Here is a 14,494-nt window from a genome sequence, read left to right on the forward strand (position 1 = left end):
ATTCTTTGACAGTCCTTCACACTGTCCACAGCACCAATCTTGGCGTCGTCTGCAACTACCACAGCTCCCTCTATCACCACCCTCTGCGGGCGAGCCAATTCTGAATCCACGCAGCCAGCTTTCCCTGGATCCCGTGCCTCCCGACTTTCGGGAGGAGCCTTCCCTGAGGAACCTTATCAAACGCCTTACTACATGTGCATCACACCCACTGCTCGACCTTTATCAATGTGCTTTGTCACATCCTCAAAGAATTCACTCAGGCTCGTGAGGCACGACCTGCCCCTCACAAAGCCACGCTGACTGTCCCTCATCAGCCGATGCTTCTCCAAATGCTCATAAATCCTGTCTCTAAGAATCTTCTCCAGTAATTTGCCCACCACTGAAGTTAGACTCACTGGTCTGTAATTCCCAGGGTTATCCCTACTCCCTTTCTTAAACAAAGGAACAACATTTGCCACCCTCCAGTCATCCAGCGCTGCTCCTGTGGCCAGTGAGGACGCAAAGATCATTGCCAAAGGTGCAGCAATCTCTCCCCTCGCTTCCCGTAATAACCTTGGATATATCCCGTCCGGCTCCGGTGACTTATCTATCCTGATGTTTTTCAACAGTTCCAGCACATCCTCTTCCCTCACGTCGACACGCCCTAACGTATCAGCCTGTCATACGCCATCCTCACACACGTCGAGGCCTCTCTCTCTGGTGAATACTGAAGCAAAGTATTCATTAAGGACCTCCCCGACCTCCTCCGACTCCAGGCACGTTTCCTCTTTTATTGCTGATCGGTCCCCCCCTCACTCTCGTCATCCTCCTATTCTTCACATGGGTGTAGAACACCTTGGGGGTTTTCCTTGATCCTACTCGCCAAGGACTTCTCCTGCCCCCTTCTCGCTCTCCTAAGTCCATTCTTCAGCTCCCTCCTGGCTGCCTCGTAACTCTCCAGAGCCCTGTCCGATCCATGCTTTCTAAACCTCAGGTAAGCCGCTTTCTTCCTCTGGACAAGATATTCGACATCTCGTGCCGACCACGGTTCCTTCACTCCCCCATTCTTCCCCTACCTCAATGGGACAAACCTATCCAGAGCCCCATGCAAGTATTCCCCAAACAACCTCCACATTTCCGCTGTGCACTTCCCCAACAACATCTGTTCCCAACTTACGCTCCCAATTTCCCGTCTAATAGCATCAGAATTCCCCCTCCCCCAGTTAAATACGTTCCCGTATCGTCTGCTCCTGCCCCCCTCCAAGGCTATGGTCAAGGTCAAGGAGTTAAGGTCACTGTCTCCAAAATGCTCTGCCACCGGGAGATCTGAAACCTGATCAGGCTCATTGCCCAGTACCGGGTCCAGTACGGCCTCTCCTCGAGTCGGCCTGTCCACATACTGTGTCAGGAATCCTTCCCGGACACACCGAACAAACTCTGCCCCATCTCTCGCCTTTACACTACGGAGGTGCCAATCAATATTCGGGAAGCTGAAATCACCCAGGACAACAACCCTGTTATTTTTGCACCTCTCCAAAATCTGCCTCCCGATCTGCTCCTCAGTGTCTCTGCTGCTACTGGGGGGTCCGTAGGATACTCCCAACAGAGTGATCGCTCCCGTCCTGTTTCTGACCTCCACCCACACTGACTCAGTGGACGATCCGTCCAGGACGTCCTCCCTTTCTGCAGCTGTGGCCCTGTCCCTGATCGGCAAAGCCACTCCCCCCCCCCACCCCCCCCCCCACCTCTTTTACCTCCGTCCCTGTCCCTTTTGAAACATCTAAACCCGGGAATATCCAGCAGCCGTTCCTGCCCTTGCGACAGCCAAGCCTCTGTAATGGCCACCACGTCGTAGTTCCGTGTACTGACCCACGCTCTAGGTTCATCAGCCTTGTTCCTGAAATTTCTCTCATTAGACACCCTTCAGCCCATCCAACTGACTGCAATTTTGCCCTTTCAACTGCCTCTCCTTCCTCACAGTTTCTCTACGTGTACTCTAGATGAACCAACCTCTGACCTATCTCGCTGCCAAACTAGCTTAAACCCTCCCCAACAGTTCGAGCAAGAATGTTGGTTCCCCCTCCAGTTCAGGTGTAACCCGTCCCTTTTGTACAGGTCGTACCTTCCCCAGAAGGGATCCCAATGATCCACAAATCTGAAACCCTGCCCCCTGCACCAAATCCTCAGCCACGCATTCATCTGCTAAATCAACTTATTCTTACCCTCGCTGGCACGGGGCGCAGGCAGCAACCCAGAGATTACTGCCCTCGAGGTCCTGCTTTTCAGCTTCCGACCTAGCTCCCTATATTCCCTGTTCAGGACCTCATCTTTTTACATACTTACGTCATTGGTACCAATATGTACCACGACCTCTGGCTGTTCACCCTCCCCCTTCAGATCCCAGACGTCCCTGGCACCCAGGAGGCAACATACCATCCGGGAGTCTCGTCCACAGAATCTCCTGTCTGCCCCCCTTACTGTGGAATCCCCTATCACTACCCCGCTCCTCTTCTCCCCCTCTGCACCACACGACCAGGCTCCGTGCCAGAGACATCATGGCGGCCTTCCCCTGGTAGGTCAGCCTCCCCAACAGTATCCAAAGCAGTATACCCGTTATTGAGGGGAACAACCACAGGGGTACCCTGCACTGCCTGCCTGTTCTCCGTCCTTCTGACAGTCACCCAGCTACCTGCCTCCTGCAGCCTCAGTGTGACTACCTCCCCGTAGCTCTTGTCTACGTAATCCTCGGTATCCCGTAGGAGCCGAAGGTCATCCAGCTTCAGCTCCAGTTTCAGTTCCCTAACACGGTCTGTGAGGAGCTGAATCTGGATGCACCTCATGTAGCCGTAAGATCAGATCTTTATTAGTCACATGTACATCGAGACACACGGTGAGATGCATCTTTTGCGTAGTGATTTTGGGGGGCAGCCCGCAAGTGTCGCCACGCTTCCGGCGCCGACACAGCACGCCCACAACTTCCTAACCCGTACGTCTTTGGAATGTGGGAGGAAACCGGATCACCCGGAGGAAACCCGCGCAGACACGTGGGGAGAACGTACAAACTCCTTACAGGCAGCAGCCGGATTTGAACCGGGGTCGCTGGTGCTGTAGAGCGTTACGCTAACCACTATGCTACCATGGCCGCCCCGTAGTTATCAGGGAGACTGGAGGTCTCCCAGAACTCCCACATCTCACAAGCTGAAAACACCACTGACCCAGGAGCCACACTCACTACTTCGTCCTGGCACTAAAGGGAACACCAAAGCAAAAAAAAGAAAGGAACGTACCTTCCCCTCTTCTCAGCAAAGCTTCAGTTCCCCACACTCAAACACTGGCCACTCACACAAACTCTGCTCTGCTTGTACCTGCCTCCCCTTGCTGTCAATAAGCCAATCAACCAGTAACAACTCGCAAATGTGCCTTGTTTAGACCCCTGCAAGGTGCAATTCACCAGCTCAGGCACAGAGACTCACCTCTTTTCAAAGGTCCCGCTCCAAATCTCGCTCCAACTCCCGACTCTGCAAGGTGATAAAGTCATGATAGATAGACATCTTCGTCAGTCACAGGTAGAAACCTCGTCGACCGTCCGCGGTCGTTCGGGAAGTAGAAGGGGAGATGGTCAAAGCCCCGGAGAAAGATCACAGAAAGAAGAGGGCACCTTGGAGTACTATGCTCAGTTCTGGTCGCCTCACTACAGGAAGGATGTGGAAGCCATAGAGAGGGTGCAAAGGAGATTTACAAGGATACCGCCTGGATTGCGGAGCATGCCTTATGAAAGCAGGTCGAGGGAACTCAGCCTTTTCTCCTCGGAGAGACGGAGGATGAGGGGGGACCTGATAGAGGTGTATGAGACGATGAGAGGCACAGATCGAGTGGACAGTCAGAGACTTTTCTCCAGGGCGACAATGGCTAACACAAGGGGACATAATTCTAAGGTGATTGGAGGAAGGTATAAGGGGGATGTCAGGGGTAAGTTCTTTTACACAGTGGAACGCACTGCCGGCAGAGCTGGTGGGGGCAGATACATTAGGGACATTTAAGAGACTCTTAGATAGACACATTGATAGAGAAATGGAGGGCTATGTGGGAGGGAAGGGTTAGGTAGATCTTAGAGCAGGATAAAATGTCAGCACAACATCGTGGGCCGAAGGGCCTGTACTGTGCTGTAGTGTTCTATGTATGTCCTAAGTCTGCTCAATGGGATTAGCAGAGATGGGCTCTCAATAGTCAGTACAGATAAGGTGGGCTGAAGGGCCTGGTTTTGTGCTGTAAACGACAAACTGCAACCTCTCATTCTCTGAAGTTGAAACAAATGTTTGAAATGCAAGCGTCTAATTCCTTGCAAGAAAATCTTTCGATTAAAGTCGCAGATCCTGGATCACGTTTTCTGTGCGTTCGTTGTCAAACTTTAAAAAGGGAAGTTAATTTCCACAGCAAAATAAAACTTTAACACTGAACAAGAGTCAAAGATAAAAATCAGGCAGAGCTTCTCACACCTCTCACATTCACACATATCTGCGCCTTCTGAAAAGGCTCCTGCCGTTTTCTTCCAAGTTCAACAAGATGGAGTCTTTCTCGCAGACGCATCGTATCCCCTGGTCGCTGATTCATTTCGACAGAACGTCGGATGAGGGGATGTTTCCTCCCAGGATGGATTTAACACACCTCCTGAGGCAGTCCCTCGGGATCGAGGGGGACTCGCTTCGGCTCTGGTTCTGTGGGTTCTGAGGTGACGGATGTGGCCGGCGTGGGGCAGGGGATGTCTGACGGGGCGGGAGGGGTGGGGGTGTGTGGGAGGGTGTGAGGTGGGGCGCTTCTAGCAATGCCTACACAGCCCTCCAAGTGCGGCCTAACCAGTGTTTTGTAACGTTGCAACACGACGTCCCATCTCTATATTCTGTGCCCCAGCCTTGGAAGCCAAGCCTCCCATGTATCACCTTTTCCGTCCTCTCCACTTTCCGGGAACTATGGACCTCAACCCTGAGGTCTCTCCGTTCAGCAACATTCCTTCGCGCCCCACCATTTACCGGGTCTGCCCGACCTGCATCTGATGGGATATACCCCAGCTTACTGAGGGAGACGAGAGAGGGAATTGCTGGGGCCTTGACCAGTATCTTTGTGTCCTCTTTGACCATGGGTGAGGTCCCGGAGGTGAGTGGCTGATGTTGTTCCTCTATGTAAGAAAGGAACAAGGGAAAACCTGGGGAGTTATAGACCGGTGAGTCTCGCGTCAGTTGTAGGGAAATCGCTGGAGAAAATTCTTCGAGATGGGATATACAAGCATATGGAATCCAATGGCTTGATTAGGGAAAGCCAGCGTGGCTTTGTGCGGGGCAAGTCATGTCTTACTAAGTTGGCTGAGTTTCTTGACAGGGTGATGAGAGAGATTGATGAAGGCAAAGCTGTGGATGTCATCTGTATGAACTTCAGGAAGGCATCTGACAAGATCCCACATAATCAGTTAATCAAGAAAGTTCGGATGCATGGGGTCAGTGGAGAATTGGCGGTGTGGATCCAGAACTGGCTTGCCCGCAGAAGACAGAGGGTGGTGGTTGAAGGGACTTATTCGGGCTGGAGGCCTCTGACTGTGATGTACACAAATGACCCGGATGGGTATGTTGATGGGTGGGTTAGTAAGTTTGTAGACGATACCAAGATCGGTGTAGTTGTGAATAGTGTAGAAGTCCGGCGATAGATACAGCGTGATATAGATCAGCTGTAGACCTGGGCAGAGAAGTGGCAGATGGAGTTTAACCCGGAGAAATGTGAGGTGTTGCATCTTGGTGGGACTAATGTCAAGAGAGCGTACACCCTTAAGGGCAAGACCCTTCGCAGTGTTGAAGAGCGGAGGGACCTTGAGGTGCAAGTCCATGGCTCACTGAAAGTGGCTCCACAGGTAGACAGGGTGGTGACGAAGGCTTACAGAATGCTTCCATTTATTAATCGAGGTCTTGAGTCTTGGAGTCAAGAAGTCATGATGCATCTCTATAGGTTAGGCATTTAGGGTACTGCGTGCAATTCCGGTCACCTCACTTCAGGAAGGATGTCGAGGCTTTCGAGGGGGTGCAGAGGAGGTCTGCCAGGACGCTGCCTGGCTGTGAGCTGTGGATGTCATCGATATGGACTTGAGTAAGGTATTTCACAAGGTCCCACATAACCAGTTAATCAAGAAAGTTCGGATGCATGGGGGTCAGCGGAGAATCGGCTGTGTGGATCCAGAGGGCACGTGCTATCAGGAGAGGCTGGACAAACTTGGGCTCTTTTCTCCGGAGCGGCGGAGGCTGAAGGGAGATCTGTTGGAGGTGTATAAAATGATGAGGGGCATAGATAGGGTGGACAAGCAATATCTTTTCCCCATGATTGAGCAGTCCGATACCAGAGGGCATGCATTTAAGGCGAGTGGGGGTAGGTTCAGAACCGACGTGAGGGGTAAGTTTTTTACTCAGAGAGTGGTGGATGCCTGGAATGCGTTGCCTGATGGGGTTGTGGAGGGAAATTCACTGGGGGCTTTTAAGAGGGGCTTGGATGGGCACATGAATGAGAGGAAGATGGAGGGATACGGGTATTCTGTCGGTAGGAGGGATTAGCTATGTCGGCACAACGTTGTGGGCCGAAGGGCCTGTTCTGTTCTGTACTGTTCTATGTTCCAGAATGGGGTCACCCACTGAAGGCAGGGATATAGAAGTGTTTCTTTTCTGGGAATCTTCGGAGCTCTCGATCCTGGCATCAAGCAGAGGGGGTTGAGGGGAGATTTGACAGCGTTGGACAATCAGTTTCGAAAGATGCCTTCAGCAAGAATGCGTCGGTAATGAGAAACCAAATATTGAGTGTAATTCCTAAACCGAGGCGCTGAGGGCAATTCAATGTCTGTGTTGGACTTTCCAAACTGGGGAGGAAGTCCTGAAGTTTTAGTTTCTGCAAGGACAAACCGTTCTGCTGCCAAAGTGATGCTGTTGCCGCAACAACGAGCTGTCTGCAATGTGCCAGCTTCTCCTTCCATGGGCGTTCACAAGTGTGACTATCAGCAGAGATGTCCAGAAATGGATTTTAGATTGCTGATAAGGTTCTGGCCCTCAAAGTATCTTTGTTTTGCTATTGGTTGCACAGCAAATATTTTATATCGGACAAACAGCAGGGGAGACGGTAAAGCAGAAGGGAGCTTTGCGGAAATTGTTGACTCCCTGACCAACAGACCGCTGTCAGTGAGGACGGGCAGTAATACCTCCGGCAAGATTATCCTCAATACTGGCGCCCCACAAGGCTGCGTCCTCAGCCCTCTACTCTACTCCCTGTACACTTACCACTGCGTGGCCAGATTCTGCTCTAACTCTGTCTACAAGTTTGCAGGTGACATCACCACAGCAGGCTGTATCTCAAATAACGATGAGTCGGGGTACAGGAAGGAGGTAGAGGGCTTAGTGACATGGTGTCGGAACAACAACCTTTCCTTCAATGTCAGCAAAACAAAAGAGCTGGTCATTGACTTCAGGAAAGGGGGCGGTGGACACGCTCCCGTCTACATCAACGGTGCTGAGGTCGAGAGGGTTGAGAGCTTCAAGTTCTAAGGTGCGAACATCACCAACAGCCTGTCCTGGTCCTGTTACATACCAGCAACAATAGAAAACCACAACGAGTCACATACAAATGTTAAAAACTATTTTGTGAATAACTACTTGTAATAATAGGAAAAGTAAAAACATCAGATTTCAAACATAATCCCCAAAACTAAACTCAAAGTGTGTGTGCGGCACATTCCCAAACTCCAAGTCTAGGAGAGTTCTCAGAGTTCAGTCGAGCAAGTCATCAGGTGAAACGTGAGCAAAGGCTTTCGCAAAACCGCCGTTGGCTGAAGAGAAGACGTAGAGGGAAATTTCGGAATCCACATGTTGCATGAAGGAACCCAGACGACACCTCAATCTCCGATGATCTCCATTGCTTTGTTCCAAAGTGTCTGCCACCCCGGAGGCATTCGACACGTGGCCGTCCACAGAAATACCTGTTTCCCACTACAGGTTAATGACAGAGTGAACTCGTTCGTTCCAAAAATCCACACGTGGATTGTAGTGACAGGGGTGGGCACAGGGTGGTGAGAGGTCGATGCAGGTAAGAGATGGTGATGGGCAGGTGCGGGGGGGGAGGAGGGGAGAGCGGATCCACCGGGGGGACGGGTCAGAGGGAGGGAAAGGGAAGCCCAGAAGAAACGGTGGGGGAGGGGGGTTTGTGGGGAAGGGGGTGTGGGGATTACCTAAAGTGGGAGAATTCAATGTCCCTGCCGTTAGGCTGCAAGGTTCCCAGAGGGAAGACAAGGAGCTGTTCCTCTGGTTTGCGCTGGGAATTCTCCCGGCAGCGGAGGAGGCCGAGGGCTGACGTGTCAGCGATGGGGTGGGAGGAGGGAGTGGAACCGACAACGGGGAGGTGCCGGTCGCGGTTACGGACGGAGAGCGGGTGTCCTGCGAGACGGGTCACCCAGCCTGCGTCTGGTCTCGCCGACGTAGAGGAGGCCGCGCTCGGAGCGCCGAATGCAGTCGGTGCCGTTGCGGGAGGTGGGGGTGAATCTCTGTCTCGCCTGTTTGGGTCCCTGGGTGGAGGGGATGGGGGTGGTGCAGGGGCAGGTGTTGCCCCTATGGCGGGGGGCAGTGGAGAGGGGAGCGGGATGGGTGGGGGGGGGGACGAGGGGCACAGGGCGCACCACCCTGTGCCCACCCGGCCTCCCCTCTTCTGTCCACCTATCACTGCTCTGCTTTCCCCTCCCATATATCGGGCTTCCCCTTTTCCTATCTTCAGTCCCGAAGAAGGGTCCCGACCCGAGACGTTGACCGCCTGCTTTTCCCCACGGATGCTGCCCGGCCTGCTGCGTTCCTCCAGTATCAGAGCACTTTTCTGTTCAAACTTTCTTATCCGTAGACCTGTCTAAGTGTCTTTTAAACGTCGTTAATGTCCCTGCCTCACCCACACCCTCTGGCAGCTCGTTCCACGTACGGACCACCCTCTGGGTGAAAACGTTGCCCGTCAGGTCCCCTATTAAACCTCTTTCCCCTCTCACCTTAAACCTGTGCCCTCTAGTTCTGGATTCCCCAACCCTGGGGAAAAACGCTGGGTGCATTCACCCTATCGATGCCCCTCATGATTTGGTACACTTCTATAAGGTCCCCCCTCAGCCTCCTACGGTCCAGTGAATAAAGTCTCAACCTGCCCGACCTCCCTCCGTAACTCAGTCCCTTGAGTCCCAGCAACGTCCTTGTGGCAGGCACGGTTAGTTTAACGCTATTACAGCGCCAGCGACCCAGGTTCAATTCTGGCCGCTGTCTGTGAGGAGTCTGTACGTTCTCCCCGTGTCTGCGCGGGTTTCCTCTGGGCGCTCTGGTTCCCTCCCACCTTCCAAAGACGTACGGGTTAGGAAGTTGTGGGCGGGCTGTGTTGGCGCCGGAATCGTGGCGACACTTGCGGGCTGCTACCCAGAACACCCGAAGCAAACAGATGCATCTCACAGTGTGTTTCAATGTACGTGTGACGAATAAAGAGATCTTATCTTATCATTAATCTCCCTCTGCCTTCTATCCAGCTTAGCGGCATCTCTGCTGCAGCAGAGTGACCAAAACTGCACACAATATCCTATCTGCAGCCTCACCCGTGTCCTGTACAACTTGTCAGACAGCAGTATTAAGGAAGGCATCTGTTCCCAACGGAGACGCTTATTGAAGAGTGAGTGTGTTTTTTGGGAGGTTGGGATCCGCGGGATGGGTGACCCACTGAGCCTGGTTGAATGGCCTGAACAAATGTGCAGTCGACACCTGGTGACCCCACGGGGGCCGTGTGGTGTGCGTCGTGAGGCTGATCTCCGCGGCCCTGCCGAATCCCGCTCCTCCAACCCTCCCGTGTCCCTCCCACGGTCGAACCCCACCTCGGGGACCGTACCCTTTCTCCCGCTCACCCTCCCTGCCCCGGGGTCCTGTCCTCACCACCCCCTCCGCAGAACTCCACATCCCAGCACACCGCGGTAACTGTTCACACCGAGAGGCGGGATGATGCTCAGTGGTGTTTATTGCAAAAACATGAGGTTATACAGAGAAGGCAAGAGGCAATCGGACAATTCCTTCTGGTGATTCGTAGTTCCAGGCATCTCTTTGCAAAGCTTCTCGTGCACGGGGAGGCTTACGACGTTCCTGCGGTTCTGGGACCTCTACTTTTTGTGATATTTATAGATGACTTAGATGAGGGGGTGGAGGGCTGGGTTAGTAAGTTTGCGGATGACACTAAGATCGGCGGTGTTGTGGATAGTGTGGAGGGCTGTCGGAGCTTACAGAGGGATATTGATAGGATGCAGAGCTGGGCTGACAAGTGGCAGATGGAGTTCAATCTGGAGAAGTGTGAAGTGGTAAACTTTGGAAGGACAAACTCCAGGGCAGAGTACAGGGTAAATGGCAAGGTACTTGGCAGTGTGGAGGAGCAGAGGGATCTGGGGGTTCATATTCACAGTTCGTTGAAAGTTGCCTCACAGGTGGATAGAGCAGTTAAGAAGGCCAATGGGATGTTGGCTTTCATAAATCGCGGGATTGAGTTTAAGAGCCGCGAGGTGATGATGCAGCTTTACAAAACTCTAGTTAGGCCACATTTAGAGTACTGTGTTCAGTTCTGGTCGCCTCATTGTAGGAAGGATGTGGAGGCATTGGAGAGGGTGCAGAGGAGATTTACCAGGATGCTGCCTGGATTGGAGGGTATTGAATATGAGGAGAGGTTTAAGGTGCTAGGGCTTTATTCACTGGAAAGGAGGAGGATGAGAGGAGACATGATAGAGGTGTATAAAATATTGAGAGGAATAGATAGAGTAGACAGTCAGCACCTCCTTCCCAGGGCACCAATGCTCAAGATGAGAGGTCATGGCTTTAAGGTTATGGGTGGGAGGTTCAGGGGAGATGTCAGAGGGAGGTTTTTCACCCAAAGAGTGGTTGGTGCATGGAATGCACTGCCTGGGGTGGTGGTGGAGGCAGATACATTGAACAGGTTCAAGAGCTTGTTGGATAGGCATATGGAGGAACGTGAGATAGAGGGATATGCGGGAGGAAGGGGTTAGGTAGTGTGAGGGTGGTCTGATGGACGGCACGACACGGTGGGCCGAAGGGCTTGTTTTGTGCTGTATGGTTCTATGGATGTTCCTGCTCCGATGAAAGTCACCCGTCCTGGGACACAGGTCTGCCGGAGACTCTCCGGTATGTCCCCTGTGGACGCCAGGATTGTGGGAGACAGAGCCGTCTCTGAGCCATCCTCCTGCACGGGCGGCGTGGATCCGTAAATGACGTTACGCTCAAGCGATTAAGCTGGCTGCAATTTGTCGAGCTGGCTGGTGCATCTTCCCTCCAAAACGGGTCTGTGTTGGGGCAAGGGGTGGCTCCTGGGGGGGGGTGGGGGGGGGCAGGGGTGATGTAACACTCTACAGAGCGGTTGTTTCCCCGATACCCTTCCCACCGGTCCCCTTCCCCACACCCCCAAACACCAGCCATTGGCATAAAGCCAAGCAAGCCAGGATTGGTGGTCAGTTCTCACTCCCATTCCCACTGGGAATTCCCAGTGCCCGTGGGATTCTAGCAGCGGGGATTGGGAAGGTTTCGAGGTTTGTGTGTGGGGGGGGGGTCTCTCTCAGAGGATGAGCCCAGGACCGGTAGGGGCGCGGGGTGTGGTGACCCGGGCTATCACGGGTGATAGTGCAAAGGTCAGGAGAAGGAACTGAAGGGAACGCTCCTGAAGACCTGGGCAACAGAGGGTAAAGGTCATGGGGATGGAGGTGAGGGAGCAAGGCTGAGCAGGGGAGGGTCAGGAGGACGGACCTGAGGGAGCAGTCCTGGGGAGAGAGGGTCCTGGGCCCGAGCGGGTAAAGGTGAGGGCAATGGGACCGACCAGTTGCCCACCTCAGAGGCCCAGAGGATGACGGGCACGGGGTCAAGGGGAACAGAGGGGAAAAGCATCGGGCGATGGGACTGATGATCAGGGGGGAGGATGTGACACCAGGCCCAGGGGCAATGGAAGGACAGAGTCGGGCTTGGGATTGAGGTCGGTGAAGAGGCCAAGGGTCAGGGGTAGATAACATTGAGGCCGGAGTTCCCCAGAGGAGAGGAGGTGGGCGAGCAGGACGAACTGTTGGTCGACAGGAGCCCAGTGAACCCGGGACTGCCTGGACTCGGGGCGTACTGATGGCAGGTGGGGCCCTGCAGGTGGGGCCCACAGGTGAAGGACACCCGGTAGATGACCTTGCCGTAACTGAGCTGGCACGTGTAATTAGTGCGGCCAGAGGTCAGGGGCACCTGGCAAGTCCCCAGGTCGTCATTCCAAATGGAATCTTCATCGTAGGCCTTCACCGTGAGTTTCAGGCCGCTGTCGGCCACCACCTCTCCCAGGTCCAGTGTGGCGTCCCATTGAGGGTTGTTGTTGTTGGACACCACTGACGTCCGACCGTTGGCCTTCCCGTAGGAGACCACCACAAATCCATCGGTGGTCTCCCACTGGCCGCCCCAGAGGTCGAAGCCCCTCTCGACGGTGACCATCAGGTGCCCCGCGCCCTTCTGCTTGGCGCAGCAGAGACGGTCCACCCGGTCACTCTCTGGGCAGAGGCAGGAGCAGGGGTCGGAGGGGCTCTTGCTCTTGCCGGCGGGGCAGGTGGTTTTGGAGCAGTCCCGCCTCAGGGCATTGGCTGTGATGTACTCGCTGAGGTAGAGCCCCAGCTGGTCACGCCGGCGGTCACTGGTGGGTAACAGGTGATGGAGGGGGGCCAGCTGGTAGTGTACTGCCCCCGGTGAGGCCGTCAGACTGTTCAGCCAGCGGGTGAAGGCGGCGGGGTCAGAGGAGAAGAGGATGTCCATCTCCCCGGTGGACTGACCTCCTGTGACCGTCAGCCTCTCGCTGAAGGCCTGGTGGAAGCTGCTGCCGTGGCTCAGGGACGAGGCCTTCCTCTTGCAGAAACTCGTGCCAGCTGTGGCCTTGCCTGCCTGAACTACCTCGTAACTGGCCTCTACACTCAGGCAGTCCTTCACCTCCTCGGCGGTGAGGCCCTCCACCGCGGCCTTGCAGGTGCGGATGGCCGTCACGTCCTTGAAGGATCCACCCAGCTCCACCGACCGGACGTAATGTGTTCCGAAAGTCTGCACCAGTCGGTGGTAGTGGTGCCGGGCTCCCTCGTAGGAAGTGTTGGGGATCTGGCCCAGGTGGGCGGAGAACTGGGGCGTCAGGGGGGGTGGGTCCTTCAGCCGGTAGCGGTACAGGCGGCAGCGGAACTCGTGGCTGGCGAAGCTGTAGCGGTCTGATTGGGCTTTGCGGGTGGCGAAGGACATGACCTTGGACTTGGAACCAGCCAGTGTTAAACCGACGGACTGTGTGGGATGGACGGGCAGCTTCAGGCCAACCTTCCAGCTGTTGTCCACACTGGAGCTGACCGACTCAGTCAGCTGGGAGACTGAGTGGAAGAGCTGGCTGGACACGGCCCGGCGGCAGTTGCGCTGAGCCCGCCAGTCCACCGCGGCCAGGGGGAGTCGCTGGCGTTTACCCCCCATCAGTGAGTTTGCGCAGAGAGTGCAGGCCCCGTCCGGACGCTTCCAGCTCTCTACGTCCACCACATATGCCCTCTTTCGGGTCAACGTCACCATATCGATACCCTCTCCGGCCAGACTGGTCCCTGGTACCGGGGACGCGGCCTGGCACTCTGTGGCATTGCCCGTCTGGCAGACGGCCCCCACACCCCCCAGGAACAGGAGCGCACAGAGCAACGTTCCCACTCTCCGTCCCATCCTGGGCTCCGTCGCCGTGCCAACAGGGCTCCCCTCGGGCAGCGGAGGGCGGTCCGTCTGGAATGAGAATGGGGGACGGGGATCACCCATGGATGGCGCCTCAGATCCACCCCACTCCCCACCACCCGCCCCTCCACAGGGAGTCCCTCCCACTACCCGCCCCTCCACAGGGGATCCCTCCCACTACCCGCCCCTCCACAGGGGGTCCCTCCCACTACCCGCCCCTCCACAGGGGGTCCCTCCCACTACCCACCCCTCCACAGGGGATCCCTCCCACTACCCGCCCCTCCACAGGGGATCCCTCCCACTACCCGCCCCTCCACAGGGAGTCCCTCCCACTACCCGCCCCTCCACAGGGGGTCCCTCCCTCTACCCGCCCCTCCACAGGAGGTCCCACCACTTACTAAGCAGAGGAGGAGAGAGGGACAGAGCTGCCTCAACAGCTATCGCCCAGGAGCACTGACATCTACTGTCATGAAGCTTCCAGGGGAGAGGGAGGGGGAAGGGGGAGAGGGGAGGGGGAGAGGGGGAAGGGGAGGTGGGAGGGGGAGGGGGGAAGGGGAGAGGGGAGAGGGGGAAGAGGGGAGGGGGAGGGGGAGAGGAGGAAGGGGAGGGGGAGGGGGAGAGGGGGACGGGGAGAGGGGGAGGGGGAGAGGGGGAGGGAGGGGGAGGGAGGGAGAAGAGATCACCTCTTTCCCACCCGTCCTGGAGGTGCTGCCACTTTCCCGTCCCCGTGCATCTCC

General features: G+C 55.3%; 1 protein-coding gene across 1 annotated transcript in view; it reads right to left on the bottom strand.

Moving 5' to 3' along the window:
• Positions 1–10,014: 10,014 nt before the first annotated feature.
• The window catches only part of LOC127567279 (perforin-1-like), a 5,425-nt gene continuing 945 nt past the window's right edge, over positions 10,015–14,494 (bottom strand). Inside the window, exon 2 of the mRNA XM_052009963.1 lies at positions 10,015–13,808. Coding sequence (XP_051865923.1) covers positions 12,045–13,751 — 1,707 coding nt within the window. The 5' untranslated portion in view covers positions 13,752–13,808 and the 3' untranslated portion in view covers positions 10,015–12,044. The remainder of the gene's footprint in view (positions 13,809–14,494) is intronic.

Source organism: Pristis pectinata, unplaced genomic scaffold, assembly GCF_009764475.1.
Source record: "Pristis pectinata isolate sPriPec2 unplaced genomic scaffold, sPriPec2.1.pri scaffold_92_arrow_ctg1, whole genome shotgun sequence".
Classification (NCBI taxonomy): domain Eukaryota; kingdom Metazoa; phylum Chordata; class Chondrichthyes; order Rhinopristiformes; family Pristidae; genus Pristis; species Pristis pectinata.